Below are 20,412 nucleotides of genomic sequence, written 5' to 3' on the forward strand. Positions count from 1 at the left end.
CTTTACTCTAAGGGCATTGAGACTATGGAACCATCTTCCAAAGGAAGCTGTCATGGTTAACACGTTGAAAAAGTTTTTTGAAAGGGTCCTGGCGACTTTATTGAATACTATAATATTATAATGCTTGAAAATATCAGTGTTGCGCTCTATTAAGGCGAAAGTCAAGTTCCATACAGTAATGTGTCTTATTGGGTGCAAATATAGTATGGCAACCATTATTCCAGACCACCTGCACTATAACCCTTCCTGTTTACCCAAAAACTTGGTAAAGGATTTTTCCATATATAATTTTTTATTTTTTTAACACACAAATAGAAGAAATAGGGAAACATGCCAGCTTAGAGAACTGGCAGTACTTAAGAGATTTTCTTTGAAGAGAAATTCTATGTAATAACAATGGAAGGGAAGGTAATCTGCAGTGAGTGTTAGCAACGACGTGACATAAAGGCAGGCTTTATTTTCCGGTTTATATTTGTGTTTTAATTATCTCTTTGGATTCTATGGCCACAAATGTAGTATAGTCAGATTAAAGAGAAGCCGAACAATTCACTTAGCACAAAACAAGGCATCTTACAGGAACCCATTACCATGCTGACTACCATCAATCACTTACCCAATGCTTTCTTACAATGTTATTTACGCAGATGGATAGCTTAATTTCATATATTTTTATGAATGTTTTACAAGAAAAGTATAACTTCATTTACAGGCAATGTAGCCATCTACATACACAACTTTGAGTAGGGTTGACAAGCCATCTTGCAGGGGGTTGTGTATATGTATTTATATTAAAGGGGTACTCCAGCAAAAATCTACGAAAAATTTACAAAAAATTTCTTAGACACTCACAGTACCTATGTGTCAAATTTAGGGTCACATGGTTCAGGCTTATACAAGACAGACAGACACACTTTTAAAGGGGTTGTCCAGCAAAAATCTTTTTCTTTCAAATCAACTGGTGTCAGAAAGTTCTATAGATCTATAATTTACTATATAGATCTATAATTTACTTCTTTTTAAAAATCTCAATCTTCCCTTACTTATCAGCTGCTGTATGTCCTGCAGGAAATGTTGTTTTCTTTTCAGTCTGACACAGTGCTCTCTGCTGCCATCTCTGGCCGAGACCCTGGATAAACCCTTTAAAAGAGTGTCTGTCTGTCTGTCTGTCTGTCTTACATAAGCCTGAACCATGTGACCCCAAATTTGACACATATTAAAGGTACTTTGGGTGTCTGGGAAGTGTTTTCGTAAAGAACATTAGACATTCTTACTTCTCTGACATTGGACATTATCACAGCCTATCTTCTATAGGCATTAAAACACCTAAATCATTTGGCCCCAGATTTTGCACATAAATACATCTTTATAATAAAAATGAATGTCTGTCCATCTGTCTGTCTGTTCTCTGTAGACTATCAAACACCTGAACTATTTGACCCCACATTTGGCATGCAGATCCATTGGATGCCTGGGAAGGTTAAAGCGAAGGTCCCATACCTGCCCGATGTACAGGAGGGGAGAGGGATGGGGGAGAGAGCCCCATAGAAGTGAATAGGAGAATCTCCACACTGCACACACATGTGACATTATTAGAATAATCACTTTCTTTACTAAGGTTATTTTCCCAGTCCACGAGGTAGATATGTATGCATAAGAGTTTGAGGACTATTAAGGCGGACCTGACAGCAGGACAACAGGGGTCTAAATAAGCCCATGACTAGATAGGGCATCTGGAATTCTTGACATACCTTTTGTATCTTTATAGTCCTTTGCTGTTTGTTATTATGTAAACAAGGTTCCAAAGCCCAGGCGGCGTTCCCCAGCATGGCAAAAGCCCAGGTTAGCCCAGAAGGTATGTGAAGATTGATGATGACCAGCCCTATGTATCCAATGGCTTATTTACATTCCTGTTTTTATGCTTAAGAGTAAGTAAAGGAGGTACATTGCTTTAAGATCTTTACATCAATAGACTGACGCTGGCACAGGGATGCAGGTGCCGCTGTCCTTTTTTTGAACCCCGTCCCGGTTCCCGCTCACGGCTCCGGTCTATCCCCAGTCACCAGCCCAGCCTGAAGCAATGGAGGCGGGCCGGCCACCCCCAGTGTGATAGAACCCTTCCCCTAAGTGATGCATCTCCATTGATTCTAATGGAGCTGTGTCACAGAGGGAAGGGCAGAACATCACACTGGGGGCAGACAGGCCCACCTCCAGTGCTTCAGGCCAGGCTGGTGACCGGGAATAGACCGGTGCTATGCTGGGAACCGGGACACGGTTCACAAAAAAGACCGCGGCACCAGCATCCCCACAACAACGCCAGTCTATTGATGGAAAGATCTTAAAGCAATGTACCTGCTGGTACATTGGCTTTAAGGAAATTACCAATATATTAAATGGGAGGCCTATTTTATGCTACTTTATTAACTAGCTTAATTTGATCAGATGGTGCTTCACACCTGCTTCCCTTTATTGTTTGCCTTACAATGAGGAAGGAGATGGGGCTCCAACGTCTACGTACATCTTTCTCACAGTAAGCACAGAAATCGTATTCTATGTCTTCCTTTGAAGTCTGTTTGCTAGTGGGGGTCCTGATTCATATATATGCATATGTAGAAAAAGCAAAATGACAAGTTTTCTCACATTTTTGGCAGGATCATAGTCCATATATCTGCTATATCTGCCGTTCTGACGCAACATTACAATTGTTATGTACTAGAACAGTTAGAACTCTGGCCGCAGTGCCATTATTTTTGGCCCGCCAAGGAATTCAGAGTTTGAATTACACCTGGCCTACAATCAGATTAGATTATAATATGGTTGGTCTGGAAAGCCGATCAGACCACCCATATTATCATCTTGCAGGCCATAGGTAGTTTTTAGCCTGTGGCCTAGGAGTATGTGAGCGGTGTCTGGAGGCTGGCATCACAGTGACATCTTCACACACGTCCTTCGCTGGGCACCTCCTGCGGCGTCTGGGGCCACAGAAAAGGGTGAGTCCAAGCTAATGGGACAACCTATAACCCCTGGAAGACCCCCTAAATGCACCCTACCCCTGGATACGGCCCCCATACGTTCATGAAAAGATAAGTGGGCCGCTGTATCTCCGCGGCAGGACCAACAGGATTGGGTAAGTATAGGGAGCTGTATCCAGGAGAAGGGTGGGTTTGGGGGAGCATCAACAGGTGACAGGTTCCCTTTAACAACTGTTCCAAGGGCTGTCTACTATATAGGAGACTATGGGGAGGGCTGTCTACTATATAGGAGACTATGGGGAGGGCTGTCTACTATATAGGAGACTATGGGGAGGGCTGGCTTCTATATAAGAGACTATGGGGAGGGCTGGCTACTATATAAAAGACTATTAGGGGAGGCCTGGCTACTAAATGAGACTATGAGGAGGGCTGGTTACTATATGAGATTTTCGGGGAGGGCTTGCTGCTATATGAGACTACAAGGGAGGACTGGCTACTATATAAGAGACTATGGGGAAGGGCTGGCTATTATATAAGAAACAATGGGGGAGGGTTGGCTACTATATGAGACTAAGGAGGAGGGCTGGTTAATATATAAGAGACTATGGGGGAGGGCTGGCTACAAAATTAGACTATGGGGAGGGCTGGCTACTATATAAGACTACTGGGGATGGCTGGCTACTATATAAGAGACTATGGGGAGGGCTGGCTACTATATAAGAGACTATGGGGGAGAGCTGGTTACTACATGAGACTATTGGGGAGGGCTAGCTACTATATGGGAGACTTGAGGAACTGGCTACTATTTGGGCACTATTGGGAGGGCTGGCTAATATGTTGGGCAATTTTGGTTGGGTTGGCTACTATATGGGGCAATATTGGGGGGGGGGGGGGTTGGCTATAACATGGGTTGGGGTTTAATCATATCATAGCAATTTATCATGTCACTTATCATAGTGCACAGGGCTGGGTGACACACACCACTGACAGTGCCGCATTTGCGCTTCAATAATTATCAAGGTTGGCCCGCAATGTTAGCTTGTAGTCAGTAGGGAATATATAGGATGATATACCTACAATGCATTTTGGGGGTTAGTTTTTCTAAAATTTAGCATGCTGTGGCATTTTTATCATACAGTTTGTGGCCTTTATTCTCCCATAGACCTCTGTAGGTATTTTCCTGTTTGTTTTTTTTATTCAATAGAAAAACAAAATCACATAAGAAGAATGCAACTGAAAAAAATGGCAAAAAGTATGTATGAAGGAAGCCTTTCTGTAGCTTTCATAGCTACCATGTTTCCCCGAAAATAAGACATCCTCCTATAATAAGACACCCCAACTAGCCTACCAACTAGCCTGGGGGAGAGAGCCAAGGGGGCAGAGCCAAAGGGGAGGCAAGGGGGACAGAAATAAGACTTCCCCTGTAAATAAGACATAGGGGGAGATTTATCAAACATGGTGTAAAGTGAAACTGGCTCAGTTGTCCCTAGCAACCAATCAGATTCCACCTTTCATTCCTTACAGACTCTTTGAAAAATGAAAGGTGGAATCTGATTGGTTGCTAGGGGCAACTGAGCCAGTCTCACTTTACACCATGTTTGATAAATCTCTCCCATAGGGCCTCTTTGGGAGTAAAAATTTTATACGAGGTATTGTCTGATTTTAAGGGAAACACGGTAGCTAGTTGTGATTCCTTGACTCTATAATTTATATTAATATAATTTTATATTACTTGTTCTTTTATGTTTCTGGATGTTTTAACTGCAATCGTATACTAAATATTATTTTGGTATTTTGTTTTTTTTTATTCTTTTAAAAATGGTTAGCCGAAAAAAGTTATATAAAACTAATTAGAATTTTTAGTTGGGATTCTGGGACCTATTATAAAAAATTAGATAAACATAGCTTAATGATGTATCATTCATTTTATCTACAATTAAGTGAGAATTTGTACAGTATGCTATTCAAGTTAGGAAATACACATCAAATATCTGTACTGTATAGTATAGAGTATGTAGCATCCTTAAAGGAGAAGTCCGGCGAAAATTTGTTATTAAAGTATTGTATCTAGGAAGTGAAGCTTTGATGCAGTAGTAAGTGCAGGGAAAAAAGTACTTTATGTGCATTTCCCATAATAAGTGTATATCGGTGATTTGTATAACTGTTGGGGGGCGATACAATATTTTAATAAAAAGTTTTGTCGGACTTCTTTAAAAGCATTAACACCGGAAGTACTCTATGGTGGGAATGAATGGCAGACATCGTAGTCACATTTAAAGCGTTACAGTTATGTGCAATAGCTGATTGCACCAGATCTCTCTCCTGAGGCCAGCTGAGATCTCGATATACAGAGTTGCAGTATGGCTGTCAATCAAACCCAATTTGTTCAAATCATTAGAGTTTATGGATCGAACAAGTCAGATATTCCTGCTGGCCAGGGAGTGGGGCACACTGCTGCACACTCCCCCCAGCTGAATATTGGGATCACTGTGGGTCTCAGTAGTGAAACCTGGTGCAATCAGTAACTACAAATAACAGTAATGCTTTAAGTGCAAATAACATAAAAACAAGTATATTTTACAATATATGTCAGAACACCATTAGGCAAAGTGCCTAATATCTTAGTTATCCTCTAAGTATATGATGCAGTGTATATAGAAACACGACAGAATGGGAGGTGATTGTTTTATATTGGACTATATGTCAAGTAATGTTCATGCATACTCAGCAAGGTTACATATATTACACTATAATGCTATCCATACAAAGCAGAAGTATCACAGCAGCCAGCTTTGGTATACATATGTATATATCTATATGATGACTATTTACCTGTGAGCAGGATTAGGACAGAGAGCATATCAGCTCCGATGGACTTCATGGTTCTCTATGACATCCCCCTCACATTGTCCCATAGACTTTGCTTTTTTACTAACAAGGCAGGGTTTAATTATCTGGTGGAAAAGGTGTGTGCCGCCGGCTCAGCCTCTTTCTGCTTATTTTAAGGCTGATAAAGAACAGGAGGAAATGCACCAGGCTCCCACTGGGAGTTCAGGACATGGGGGGATGTATTGTCTAAATTCTTCACAGGAAGTTCTTTTCATCTGGCGTTTAAATGTGTTGTTCTTAAATATGATTTTTAACTGTGTGAGCGCAAACAATGTAAGTATCCCAGGAAATCTGAAAACTGTAAATGTATAATGCTGTAAATATTTATACATAGAAACATAGGTAATGATGATGATAATAGTAATAGTAATAATAATAATAATAATAAATTGTTCCCTTAATAATATTCAGATAAAAAAAATAAGCTAAATGAAACAAGAATACATTAGTATGATGCCTCCTGCCACCTCTGTCCATGTCTGGATCAGTAGCAAATCCCTATAGCAAACCTCTCCTGCTCTGGACAGTGCCTGACATGGACATAGGTGGCAGCAGAGAGCAGTGTCAGGCTGGAAAGGATACACCACTTCCTGCAGGACATACAGCAGCTGATACGTACTGGAAGACAATATTTTTATATAGACGTAATTTACTAAATCTATTTAACTTGATTTGAAAGAAAAAAAATCACTGGAGTACCCCTTTAATCTCTTTCTGATACTTACTTGTACTTTATTCAAAAATTAATATTAGCCTAGTTGGCCATTCTATGACTGTATGTTTGAGATGTAACCGATACAAATGACTGGACTGGTATTCATGGAGAGGATGAGCACCAGGCTTGCTGGGATGAGCTGCAGGCTAGCTGGGAGTAGTAGTGTTGTTTCACGTGGCAGAATGGTGCAAGTAACCTGGTGGTCCCTGGTTAACAACGGCTGTAGTTGTCCTGGACGGAGTGTATACATACTGGGGGAGATTTATCAACCATGGTACCATCACTCTTCCATGTAGATGGTCCGATGTGCATCTACTTGAGAGCCCCCCTCTGTGTAGTCCCCCTATAGAAGATGACACCCTCTGTGCATCCCCTATAGTATATGGCCCTCCTCTCTGTAGCCCCTCCTTATAGATGGCCCCTCTGTGTAGTCCACTATAGTAGATGCCTCCCTCTTTGCATACCCTATTATATACGCCCCCCGTATAGATGGCCCCCCTATGTTGTCCCCCTTATAGATGGCCCCCTCTCCCCCCCTTACTTATACCCCCTTATAGATGGCCCCCTCTCCCCCCTTACTTATACCCCCTTATATATGGCCCCTCCCCCCTTACTTATACCTCCTTATAGATGGCCCCCTCTCCCCTCTGTGCAGAGCAGATTAAAAAAAAAACTCACCTGACAACCCGCTCCCCCGTCGAGCCTCTCTCCTCCTGGTCTGGCCCCGGCTGATGTGCAGCTGCAGGGGGTGTCCCGTCCTATCCCCGGAAGCGCACGCATCAGAGAACTCCCTGTGCGCCGGGGGTGGGACCTCCAGCACAAGGAGTGTCACAGCCGCAGGCGCATGGGGAGCTCTCTGAAGCGTGCGCTGCCGAGGATAGGACAGGACACGCCCAGCAGCCGCACATCAGCCGAGGGGCAGTAAGAGCCGGCCTCTTGTGACCGCAAGCAAAACAATGCTTGCAGTCGCAAGAGAGTGCAGTGGCAAGGGGGGGCATCGCGGGTGGCATTGGTGCTCAGATGAGCGCAGACTAGGGGGGCGGGCCGTGGCTTGGCCAGGTGGCAGTTTGGGGGTGGGCGGCACAGGGCATGCTAGCCAACCCCGCTGTGTGAGGTCCTGGAGGTGCCACCAGCGCCCCCTAACTGTCGGCGCCCCAAGAAACAGCCCTGGATGTATCCTTGTGCTCGTATTGGTGGTGGTCCCGGCAGTCGGACCCCAGCGATAAGCTTGTTATATGCAATCCTATAGATAGGAAATAACTAGCTGAAATAGGAATAACCCTGAAATTGTTTACTGGTAATCTCTGTGTAACAATGCAGGTGATCACTTCTTCTGCAGCACAGGATGCAGAGTTACAGTACTTGAAGAGGATAGGAAGGATTTGGTCACAGCTCACTTTAGTGGCTGCTACTAAATACAATGCTTTTGAGATCTTTAGTGTTTCTACAGTATAAGTAGCGTATGCGGCTTGCCGATGCTAGTAAAGATGTTTCTATATAATCCATTTAAATTAGAATCTTCTGTAGAGGACCCCCAAACATTTGGCAATCTGCAGTGTAGTTTACTAAAGCAGAATTTACTAACAGTTAAAGGGGAACTCTGGCAAAATATTTTTTTTCTTTCAAATTAACTGGTGCAAGAGTTTTATATAGATTTGTAATTTACTTCTATTTAAAAATCTCAAGCTTTCCAGTACTTTTCATCTGTCGTATTCTTTCCAGTCTAACACAGTGCTCTCTGCTGCCACCTCTGTCCGTGACAGGAACTGTCCAGAGCAGTAGAGCTTTTCTATGGAGTTTTTTTTTGGACAGTTCCTATAATGGACAGAGGTCTATAGTCTATCAGCTGGATTGTGCACCTCAACACTACATCAATTAACCTCAACTGCAATGCATACTTACCTTCCCTGCTCCTCTGGCGCTGCAGTTTCTTCTTCTGTGCTGTTCTAGCTTCAGCCAAAACAGGATCACCTCTTTAGATCAGTAACAATATCCAATTCTACAAAAACATGATAAATTTGCATCATGTATGCTAGGTCCTGTAGATCTTCAATCCTAGAGCACATAATAAGCATTACTATATCTGTATGGTGAATCGCAGCTCTCCAGGTCTTGAAATAACACTGTCAACAGCTTTAGGGATGGTCCGAACCTGCTTCGGTTCAGGTTAGTATGAACCCGAACGCTCAGCGTCAGATTCCCGCTGTCTGCCCTCTCCGTGCAGCGGGTGGATACAGCGGGAGGACCGCCTGGAAAACTGGGATACAGCCTATGGCTATGGTTGTATCCCAGTTTTCCAGGCTGTCCTCCGGCTGTATCCACCCTCTCCACGGAGCGGGCAGACAGCAATCATTTCCAAGGGTTAGGGTTCATACGAACCCGACCCGAACCAGGTTCGGACCATCCCTAAACAGTATATATCATGGTGATTTAAGGAAATTGACAATGCCAGTGGGGCTCCAATGAATACATTACACACCTTCAAAGTAAAAGAACATGATTCCACCATTCCAATAGCAAAAATCTTTTTCTTTCAAATCAACTGGTGTCAGAAAGTTATATAGATTTGTAATTTACTTCTATTTAAAAATTTCAAGTCTTCCCATACTTATCAGCTGCTGTATGTCATGCAGGAAATGTTTTATTTTCAGTCTGACACAGTGCTCTCTGCTATGACATCTCTGGCCGAGACAGGAACTGTCCAGAGCAGGAGAGGTTTTCTATGGGGAATTTTATAGAAAGCCTCTCCTACTCTGGAGAAATAGAAGTAAAATTACAAATCTATATAACTTTCTGATACCAGTTGATTTGAAAGAAAAAGATTTTCGCTGGACAACCCCTTTAAAGGTCTGGTAATAGCAATAAATCAACGTTTCTTGTGTTCACCTGCTTTACAGCTATGATTTTGCTTCTTCACTGGTATCAATTATCATTAGACATTTTAATATCTTACATCTAGAACTGATTTACTAATATAAAAAATATAATAAAAAAAAAAAATTCACCTTGGGAATCTTCCTAGTAATAACTTGGCTGGATTTTTAGACCTGACTGATTTATTAGCCGTGCGCAAAGTCCGCAATTTACATCCCATTGTCTTTTTAGCTGATTTATTCATGATGTGCACGAGTAAAATGAAAAAAAAACAAAAAACATTTCCTTATAAACCCTTTTTCCTCCATTTATTTATTACAGCGATTTCTAGGTAGAGGACGGTCTTCCTATAAAACTTCCTTCAAAACTATATTTACTGTGGGACAAGTGACATATAAATCAACTAAAGGAATTCCTTTCTGACTACAATCCAAGTGGTGAACGTGCAGAGGAATTCCCTGTTTTGTGTATGCGATGGAAATAAATGTCAGGTGTGAAGGGAGCAGATATTATACTTAGGCTCGGTTCACACTGCGTTTTCAGCATCCGTTTAACGCATCAGTTTTTTGCAAAAAACGCATGAAAAACGGATTGCAAAAAACGGATTCATTTGTGTGCATCCGTTTTTCCATTGAGTTCCATTATAAAAAAAAAACGGATCCGTTTTTTTTGGCGGACCAAAACGGACCAAAAAACGTTGCTGACCCTATTTTTCTGGACGTTAAAAAAAACGGATCCGTTAAACGGATGCTGAAAACGCAGTGTGAACCTAGCCTAATACATAGAGAAAGGAACAGAACCATTTCTGTCATTGTCTCTCTGATGGTCTCACTGTGTCTCTTGGAATATATGAAGGCTAACCTTTAACCCTTTAAGGACAAAGCCCAAAATGACCCAGTGGACCGCGCAATTTTTCATTTTAGTGTTTCCGTTTTTCCCTCCTCCCCTTCTAAGAGCTCCAGCACTTTCAGTTTTCTATCTACAGGCCATGTAATGGCTTATTTGTTACAGGAATAGTTGTACTTTGTAATGGCGTCTTTCATTTTACCATAACATGTATGACGGAATCCCAAAAATATTATTTATGAAGATATAAATTGGTGAAATCGTAAAAAAGAATGCAATATGGTAACGTTTGGGGGGTTCCTGTGTCTACGTAATGCACTATATGGTAAAAGCGACATGATACTATTACTCTATAGGTCAGTTCGAACATAACCATATCCAGGTTTACACAGATTCTCTAATGTTATATATATTTTTTATTAAATCCATTTTTTTTTTAATTAATTATTAATAAAATGGGCCTATTGTGAGGCTTATAACGGTTTTATTTTTTCACCTACGGGGCTGTATGTACACCATGACCTCTTGTTTTTATTAATACTATATTTGTGTAGCTCAGACGTTTTGATCACTTTTTAATACTTTTTTTTATATAAAATTTAACAAAAAAAGAAACGGTAATCCTGTTGCTTTCTTCCCTCTTTTTGTTTACGCCATTCGCCATTCACAATGACGAATGTTATATTTTAATAGATCGGACAATTACGCACGTTACGGCATATTATATGTTTATTTATTTATTTTAATGTGTTTTATTGATATCATGGGAAAGGGGGGGGGTGATTTTAACTTTTATTGGGGGAGGGGCCTTGGGGTACTTATAAAAACATTTTTTTTACATACAATTATTACATTACATACACTGATCATTGCTACGCCAAAAGCATAACATTGATCAGTGTTGTAGGCGTTCTGCTCATTGAGCCTTCCTGACTCAATAAGCAGAAATCCAATTGGACCACACGGAGGAAGGTAAGAGACCTCTGGCGGTCCGATACAGTGATAGGGACCCCCGCAGTCACACTGCGGATGTCCCGATCGGTAAGTGACAGGGAACTGCCCCTGTCACTTACACTTAAACAATGCGGTCATGCCGTTTAAGGGGTTAATGACACGCTGCAGCGTGATCGCTGCAGCCTTTCATTAACGGTGAGGGCTGGGCTGCTCACTGCAGATGGCCCCCACCTCATATGAAGCTTCATTACAAAGGACGTACCGGTACACCCAGGGTCGTCAGGGATGTCTAGAGGTTAAAGCAGCTTTGAAGTCGTTTTTAAAAGTGGATTATGGAGGGATGGGAAATTTAAAATGAATGATTCTACTTAATTCAAAAAACTTTTGACATGTCAAAAGTTTTGATCAGTCCGGGCCTGAGGCCAGACTCTATAAGAAGATCACCGATTTGTCAGGACAGGGGTAAGTATTATACCCCCACCTGTAAGGGAAAGTGATTGGGACCCCCACAGTATCGCTGTGGGGGTCCCGATCAGTCAGTGACATGTAGTTTTCCTGTTACTGACCCCTTAAATGCAGCGATCGCTATAGATTATGATATTTAAGGGATTAATGGCAGACACCTGCATGATAGCGGCTGCCTATCACCCCTGGGACACTAATGTGTGTGGGGCTGATTACATTGAAGCAGCCCAGCACACAATAAAACCCTTTTGCAATCAGGAATGTATATACACGTTCCTACGTATGTATTGTACACGTGCAGGGGGTTAATACCAAATGTTGTGGGACCACTGTATAGCAGTGTCCATCATTACATAGTATTTTATATTTTCAAAAAATGTGCTTCTAATACGAATACCTGTAATTATTTCCGAAAAAGTTTGAATAAAAATTAGGATTGCCTAAGCCAGGAAGCAGAAGGAGACGAGCCGTGTAAATAGCTGGGCATAAAACAATGCCGTAATCCATTGTGTGCCGTGTAGCCTTGTTACCATGACAACACATTCTCCAGATGACTATAGTATTCATAAACAAACTTTGATGATAACTAACACTGGTGAACAGCTGGGCTTCATTATTATGTATTGACGCGTATGGATATTACATCTAGTGATGCTATTACTGCTCATTTGATATCAGTTGTGCAAATAGGAAGCTAAGATGTCTTCCCATTCAAGTTGTTGGGTTTGTGCAACAGACTCATGTTGTGATTTTACATTGGTTAGATAAAAAGCATGCTTTTCCTTTGTATTCTTGTTTTCCAAAGAACGAACAATACAAATACGAATACACATCAGACCATCACTCCAAAGTGTTACAATAGGAATGCAGATAGGGTTGAAACTATAAGCATTACAGTTAGGCTGGGTTCACACTACGTTTTTGCCCTCAGTTTTTTTCCATCTGTTTTTGGATGCATTTGTGTGCATCCATTTTGATCCGTTTTTCTATTGACATCCATTTAAAAAAAAACGGATCAAAACGGATCCTTTTTTTTTTAACGTACACAAAAACGTAGCTGACTCTACTTTTGTGTCCGTTAAAAAAACTGATCCGTTTTGATCCGGCTTTTTTACAATGGAATAGAATAGAATAACAGATCAAAATGGATGCACACAAATGCATGTTTTTTTGCAAAAAATGGATGAAAAAAACAGATTGCAAAAACCAGCCTTATCTCCCCCGTCCTTCCCAAACACATAAAAATTTGGCAACTTAAAACGTTCCTGTGTCCTTCATAGTGAGAGGAGGGGTATGATACACCCTGCGGGGGGGAATAATCTCTCCAAGAACAAAGGAGTCAGTGATCTTCCATCAGGTCTCACTATCTCTACCAACATTATTTTTCTGTGGAGTTTAGGGCAGCCTTCAGCTGCCTGTATCCATCGAGTGACAAATGTACTGCATTGATCCCTATGAGCAATCCATGTATTGCTCGTAGTGGTACCCTAGGGGGACTATAAAAATATGTGTAAAGTGTGCTAAAGAAAAATCATTCCATAATAAAAGTTTAAAGCAAATATACCACATACGTCCGGTGTGTAAATATAAAAAATGTCTGGTTTGGTGTACTGGAGGCAGGCTCAGTGCCCACATTGCACTGATATCTTCTCCCCTATGTCCCTGGGGAGTCTGTTCCTGGCGCGTTACTGCGTGGAGGAGATATCGGTGCACTGGGGGAGCTGGGCCTGCCTCCAGTGCACCAAACTAGACATTTGAATCTAGAACAAACCAGAGGAGAACTTGGGAACCGGGCAGTGATGAAATTAATGGATGGCACCATTACAATGTGCACAGCAGCGCAGATTAGATGGTATGCAAATATTTTTTTTTATTATTTTTTGTGGTACATTCGCTTTAAATCCCTACCCCCTTTTCCTATTTTGTTTATTCAAATAAAAAAATATAAACAAAAAAATAATAAGCATGTTAGGTATAAAACTATTAAAATATTACATTCCTGTTCACAAAAAAAACAGCGTAAGCATAAAAACCTAACCATAAAAAATTGCTGATTTTTGGTCACTTAGCATCCCAGAAAAAAAAAAATGCATGAAAAGTGATAAAATATTTCGAATTTGAAAAAAAATTATTTTTCCATTAGACCATCAAAATAATTATTTGCTGAATATTTTATGGAAAAATTAAGTGTATCATTACAAAGTACAATTGATGTTGCAAAAAACCAACAAACATCTCTTATGGGCCTGTAAGTGAAAAAATTTAAAGCTCTTTGGCCTTTTAAACACAAAGAGGAAAAAAGTGCAAACATTTAAAATTGGCTTTGTCCTTGAGGGTTTAAAAATAATTTAAATGGTTTGATTATGTCTGTAATTCTAGAAATACATAAGTCATTTGCATAAAACGGCTGGGTTTTGGCGCCAAAATGACAGCCGTCTAAAAAAAAGATGTGAACATTGCCATACAGTGGCTGGCAAACTTTTAGGTGCTACTTCATGGTCTTATAGGTGGTATGTTACTGCCCAACATACTACAGGTAGATGTTAATTAGATCCCTAGATGCCATCATAAAGCAATGGCTCTCCTCGATTGCTTTTGCTTACGGGATTTCCCGGTATGAGTGTCCACAAAACTATAAATAAATAAGCCCAACACTTCTTACTTTACACCATACTGTCTCTAGATCAGACTGCATGTTCAATGTGACAGGTTCCCTGTGGTATACGCTTGGGTATCTGTGGTATATGCTTAATTTATTCTTGAAGAAAATCAGTCATGGTTAATCTAATTTTTCTATTTTCTTGAATGACAATTGTTCTATTCATTTCCTTTTAACTAGGGATTTGCTAAATTAAAAAAAAAATTCAGTTCACCAGGTTCGTGAATTTGTGGAGTAAAAATTTGCAAATTTGCAAACTGAACTGATTGGCTGAGTGGGCTCTTACTCCAGAGTTCAGAGTGACAGCCTGCTCAGCCAATCAGTGACTGGCTGAGACTGGACAGCACCACAACCAGTGATTGGCTGAGCAGGCTGTAACTCTTGTCTGGAGACTGACAGCCCGCTCAGCCAGTCACTGGCTTCAGTGCTGTCCCGTCTCAGTGAACAATTAGCTGAGCGGGCTAGAGGCAAGGAGGCATGGAAGAGGACACTGGGGGAGCCCGGACAGGTGAGCAAATCTTTTTTTTGCGAATCCAGCTTTGCTTATCCCTACTTTTAACATTTTAGAGACTATGAACATTTTTATGTGACCTTTTGCTTTGAACGTGGTTGATGCGGCTGATAATTATTTAGCATAATTTTTCTTTTAAAACAAATGTGTTTTCCCTTTTAATAATTGACCAAAGAGAAGACGTCTTATCAAAGAGTAGGGTTATGTTGATAGTCACCTAATATTGTATTCTCCTTTAGTTAAGGAATTAACAAAAATACTTTGAGAATCATAATCAAAAGCTACAGTTAACAATTTCCAGTATATTGGAGAAATATGCAAACATTCAATTACATCATTATGTCAGGGTTACTCGATGCAATTGCATTTTATTATATCCTTACATTGCAGTATAGAAGGTACATCAGTGTCCAAAGCTCTGCACTTGACCCACTAAACCCTCATGTTTCTGGAAACTGAGATGAAATAAAAAAAACTCCTGGCCCCTAATGAAAGCTTCTGCTTGGGCACCCTGTTCCCTGGAAATGTTCCCTCTAAGCCTTTTAGGGGGATTCCTACTACATAGTACATATTGGGGGGGGGGATACCAAGGAGGAATTCCTACAGGGGGTTGCCTAATTTGGGGGATACAACCTACTGTGTATGTGTGTGCGTGTGTGTGTGTGTGTGTGGTGGGGGGTGTTAAAAACACCACTGGGGGTTTACTTGCGAGGGAATGTTTACTGGGGGAGGACTAATTACCAGGGGGGTTAACCTACAGGGGGATGCCTACATGGGAAATACTACATACTAGGGGATTATTTACAGGGGGATGCCTATATGGGGCGAAACTACGTACTGGGCTGGAATTACCTACAAGGGGATGCCTACCTACTAAGGAGGCTACCTACTGGGGGGGGGGAAGTAGCTACTTGGGGTGGGTAACTACCTACTGGGGTGGGCCTACCTGCACAGAGAGAGGTGTATATCATTATGTTGAAGGTCTGGTTTGTGTTCTGTATTAATTTTGGAGTCAGCTGAAGGAGGCCATGTACACTATTTGTGATTTAAATATTGCCATTTGGGGGTATGCCCTGTATAAATGGCCAAGACATATGGAGAATGTTTTGTGCGGCAAGTTACATATGCCTCTTTTAATTCCTCTCCTCTGAGTAGAAGACATGACACAGAGTCAGATCTGTCACTCAACAGACAGTAATAATTTATTATGGGGCCTATCAGGGTTCCAATGTGTCTCTATTACACAGAGCGATAATTGTCCGAATAGTATGATTTGGCCGATTATCACTCTATGTAAAAGGGCCCTAAGTATGGAGGTAATTTTCTTACCCTCATCCTCAGCATCGTTTTTACAAAATCTTCCCTGCCCCTGCAAATGAACATTCATTCTGGTCTCCAGGTCAGGTGTAGTTTTCAATTAAGCTCCATTCACTTCAATGGAAATGAGTTACATAACCTGCACTCAAACTGGAGACAAGAGTGGTGCTGTCTCTGGTAGAAAGTAGGCATGTTTTTGAAGCGCTGGATAACCCCTTTAACCCCTATATGACCAAGGACGTAACTGTTTGTCCTCGGTCATGCAGGAGAGTTCAGAGTGGGACTACTCGGCGACCCCGCTCTGAACCGCCACAATCCCGGGTGCTATTAATAGCCCGGGACCGCAGCTATTAGTGAGCGAGGTTTGATCTCCGTGCCTGCTATTGAGCCATTTAGATGCAGCTGTCATGGCTGACAGCTGCAGCTAAATTGCTATTTCTCCCCCATCCCTGGTGTCTAGTGGGCAGATCGGAATGATGCTGATTCTGGCTCGGTATTCTGTTTATCTGGTCTGCAGCAGACCAGACCAAAAGGGCACCAATCTAATGGATCGGTGCTCTATTATATACGCAGCATTGATCTCAATGGGAGATCAATGCTGTGTATACAGGACTTCTAATTACTGTGCAAAAAAAAAAACGTTTTTTCATTAATTAAAAAAAAAACATCCCCTAATAAAAGTGTAAAGTCACCCCCTTTTTCCAATTTTATAAATAAAAATAATTAAATAAACAAACATATTTGGTATTGCCATGTGCGTAATCGCCCGAAATATAAAATTATCACATTCTTGATCTCGCAAGATAAACGGCGTAAGCGCAAAAATCTGGTGAAGTGCAAAATTGCGCATTTTTGGTCGCATCAAATCCAGAAAAATTGTAATAAAAAGCATTTAAAAAGTCACATGTACGCAATCAAGATACCGATAGAAAGTACAGATCATTGCGCAAAAAAATGACACCTCACACAGCCCCATAGACCAAAGGATAAAAATGTTATAAACCTGGTCAAAGAGCAATTTTAAGGACCATCAAGATCTTTAAAAAGGTTTTAATGCATATTTTATGGAAAAATTAAGTCTGTCACTGCAAAGTACAATTACAATTAGTGGCGCAAAAAATAAGGGTTTGTGTGGGTCTGTAGGTTAAAAAAAAAAAGAAAGTGCTACAGCCTTTTAAACGCGAGGAGGAAAAAAATGAAAGCGCAAAAATAAAAATTTGCCCGATCCTGAAGGGGTTAAGAAGGTTGAGATGGATATAGAATAGGTGGATATAAAAAACTCTAAAAGTACCTACCTGTGCACTTCTGTAAACTTCTAGTATATTTTACAGCATTGGAAATCAATTAAAAAAATCTATCCACCAACATACTGTGGAATACGTATTATTATTATTATTATTATTATTATTATTAATAATGTTACTATGACGTATAAGTAGAGTTGCTCTTGCAGACTGGAGTCTGTTCGAGCACATGAACAGTGATTTTTCTCCTTAAAGATACCTGCCTCATTGTCTCGCACAGTACGGTGAGCAAATATCCTGCTGAACTGGCGAATAGGCAATCAGAGGTACAATGTGCGCCGCACCCTGACAAGCACTGTAATTTGCAATGTTTTCTTTGGGGCCAAATGTGAAGCCTGTTTGTGAAATCCACCTACATCCAGGAAGGATGAAAAGAGAACATAACCCCGGTACTTATAAAAGAATTCCAAACGTTAAGCCTATATCTTTATATAGTTGTATTTCTTAGTAACAGTAACATTTTGTACTGAATAAGTCATGCCTTTGATAATAAAAGCGGTATAACAAGCCTTCTTCTAAGGTGAGGACATGCAATGCCAACATGCTAATTCTATTAATCTCTGATTTTAGAGCCCTTTCACACTACGAAAATGGTGCCGAATCGCGCCTGCTATCTCTTTCAATGGAATGTTTTGCACGCCTCCGCTCAAAGAATTGACATGTCAATTCCTTGAGCAGAGAGCGGAGGCACATGAAACCTCCCATTGAAAGAGATAGGAGAACGGGATTCACTGCGGGTGGGGGTTCCGAGCAGAATCTTGGCGCTGATTCTGTAGTGTGAACGGGCCTTTACATAGAAACACACAAAGGTCTTTTTTCATGTGTGATTTTGTGTGGGTCTATGAGGGAAAACTAGTATACTGCAACACAATGCTGTACACCAAAGTATTTTCCCTCAAAAGTAGTCTTTAGAATACAGTGCTGAATTGACGCACTGTACTATGGCACATAGGGCGCTTACAAATCTGCAACACAGTACAAAGTGGAACTTAAAAGGGTTATTCAGCATTAGAAAAACACGGCCACTTCCAGAGATATAATGACTCTTGTCTCCAGTTTGGGTGCAGGTTTTGTAACTCGGTTCCATTGAAGTGAATGGAGCTTAATTACAAACCACACCTGACCTGGAGACAAGAGTAGTGCTGTCTCTGGGAGAAAGTGGCCATGTTTTTCTAACGCCGGATAACCTCTTTAAAGAGAACCTGTACCCACTGCCCCCCCCCCCCCCCAACTACTGGTACCATTCCCTAGATGAGGCAAAATCCTTTGCTGGTGTCTCTTCCAAAATGCTGTTGGTGCCGTCTTTTGGGTAAAAAATCATCAATGAGGCAGAGGCCTATAGCATTTGTGGTATTGTCCGTACCCCCTCCACACACCTCAGATTCTCTTACAGCCCCTGGGCTGTATAACTGGTCTCCAACGCTCATTTCTTCAATTGTGCCTGAGGCATAGCGATCCTAGGTGGCATGACACGCTAGCAAGGAACAGAAAGCCAGGCCACGTCACTGCGCTTGCCCCATCCAGAATGACTACGGAGTTTGCGCATTTGAAGAAACGAGCATTGGAGACCAGAGATCTGGCCTGGGGCAGCCGGAGAATCGAGGGGATGAGAATACCATCACAGAGGCGGCACAGGCCTAGGACATGAGCGCTCTAAGCCCCACCTCATTGACACCGCTACTGAGGAATAAAAGATTCTTTTTCCATCAAGAGGCGGCACATGCAGCATTTTGGAAAGGACATTCTGGAAGGACTTCACCTCATCTAAGGAACGGTACCTGTAGTTTGGATTGGGGGGGGGGGGGGGGTCAGTGGGTACAGACTTGTCTTAAGTTGTAATAAGAAAGCATGATTTTTTTCTATAGACATTACCATAAGACTAAGGGCCCTATTACACCAACAGATTATCTAAAAGATTTTTTTGAGCCAAACCTAGGAATGGACTATAAACAGAGAACAGGTCATAAAGAAATGACTGAGATTTCTCCTCTCCGTCACGGCCAATAATCGTTTCCTGTAAACGAAGACAACGATCAGCCGTCATGCACGGTGTTGGCTGATCATTGTCTTTCAACAGGCTGAAACGCTAACGATCAGCTTGGCAACGATCTGTTGCCCTCGCACCGCCACTGTCTCCTAGAGGCTGCCCAGACGATCTGGCAATCACCCGGGCAGCCCCCCTCCCGCAGCTCCCCATGGCAAACCCCCCCTTCCCCCGGCTCTTACCCACTGCTCCTCGCTTGCTGTGGGCGTGTGTAATAGGACCGGCAGTGAGGGGGGATGGGGGGGAATGAGAAGCAATGGAGCGCTTAGCTGACAGGTTGGCGCTCACTTGCTCTCCACATCGCACCGTGTAATGGGGGCTTTACTGGAAGCTCCAGCTTGTATTCATGGTCATCCCAGTGATTTAAGAAATCATCGTGTGGTGCCTCTTAGTTCGGCTGTGGTCGCATTGCTGGGGAATTCAACCAATTGATGCAAAGTTAGGCTATGTTCACACTTAGTATGAGACAGGCCGTTCCGTGACCCGGCTGGGTCACGGAGCGGCTGGTCTCAGAAAAGATCATCCCGGATGGTACTGCAGTACCGGCCGGATGATCTTTAGCGCCGCAGAGTTCTGATGTGGGAGCATCCGTGCACGCCCGCATCAGAACTCCCCACTGCACACTATGCAGCCTCAGGCCGGGGCCGCACACTCCATAGTGTGCACTGACAGCCACTGACTGCAGCCGCTATTCAATGAAGTTTTCTTTGGCGCCGCTAGGGATCCCGGCCAGAGTGTATACCATGTGTATACACTCCACCCGGGATTCCCTCGGCCTGCAGCACAACATAAGTTCCCTACCAATCACGGCTGTTGCACAACTTACGTTGTGTGAACATGGCCTTATCTTGCATAGGAGTTTTTA

General features: G+C 41.9%; 1 protein-coding gene across 2 annotated transcripts in view; it reads right to left on the bottom strand.

Moving 5' to 3' along the window:
* LOC138797019 (endomucin-like) overlaps positions 1-5,919 on the bottom strand; it is a 68,553-nt gene extending 62,634 nt beyond the window's left edge. For both annotated transcript variants that reach the window (XM_069976798.1, XM_069976797.1), the window contains exon 1: positions 5,802-5,919. In XM_069976798.1, the coding sequence (XP_069832899.1) occupies positions 5,802-5,850 (49 nt within the window). In that variant the 5' untranslated portion in view covers positions 5,851-5,919. The remainder of the gene's footprint in view (positions 1-5,801) is intronic.
* Between the last annotated feature and the right edge of the window lie 14,493 nt (positions 5,920-20,412).

Source organism: Dendropsophus ebraccatus, chromosome 7 (genome assembly GCF_027789765.1).
Source record: "Dendropsophus ebraccatus isolate aDenEbr1 chromosome 7, aDenEbr1.pat, whole genome shotgun sequence".
Lineage (NCBI taxonomy): Eukaryota > Metazoa > Chordata > Amphibia > Anura > Hylidae > Dendropsophus > Dendropsophus ebraccatus.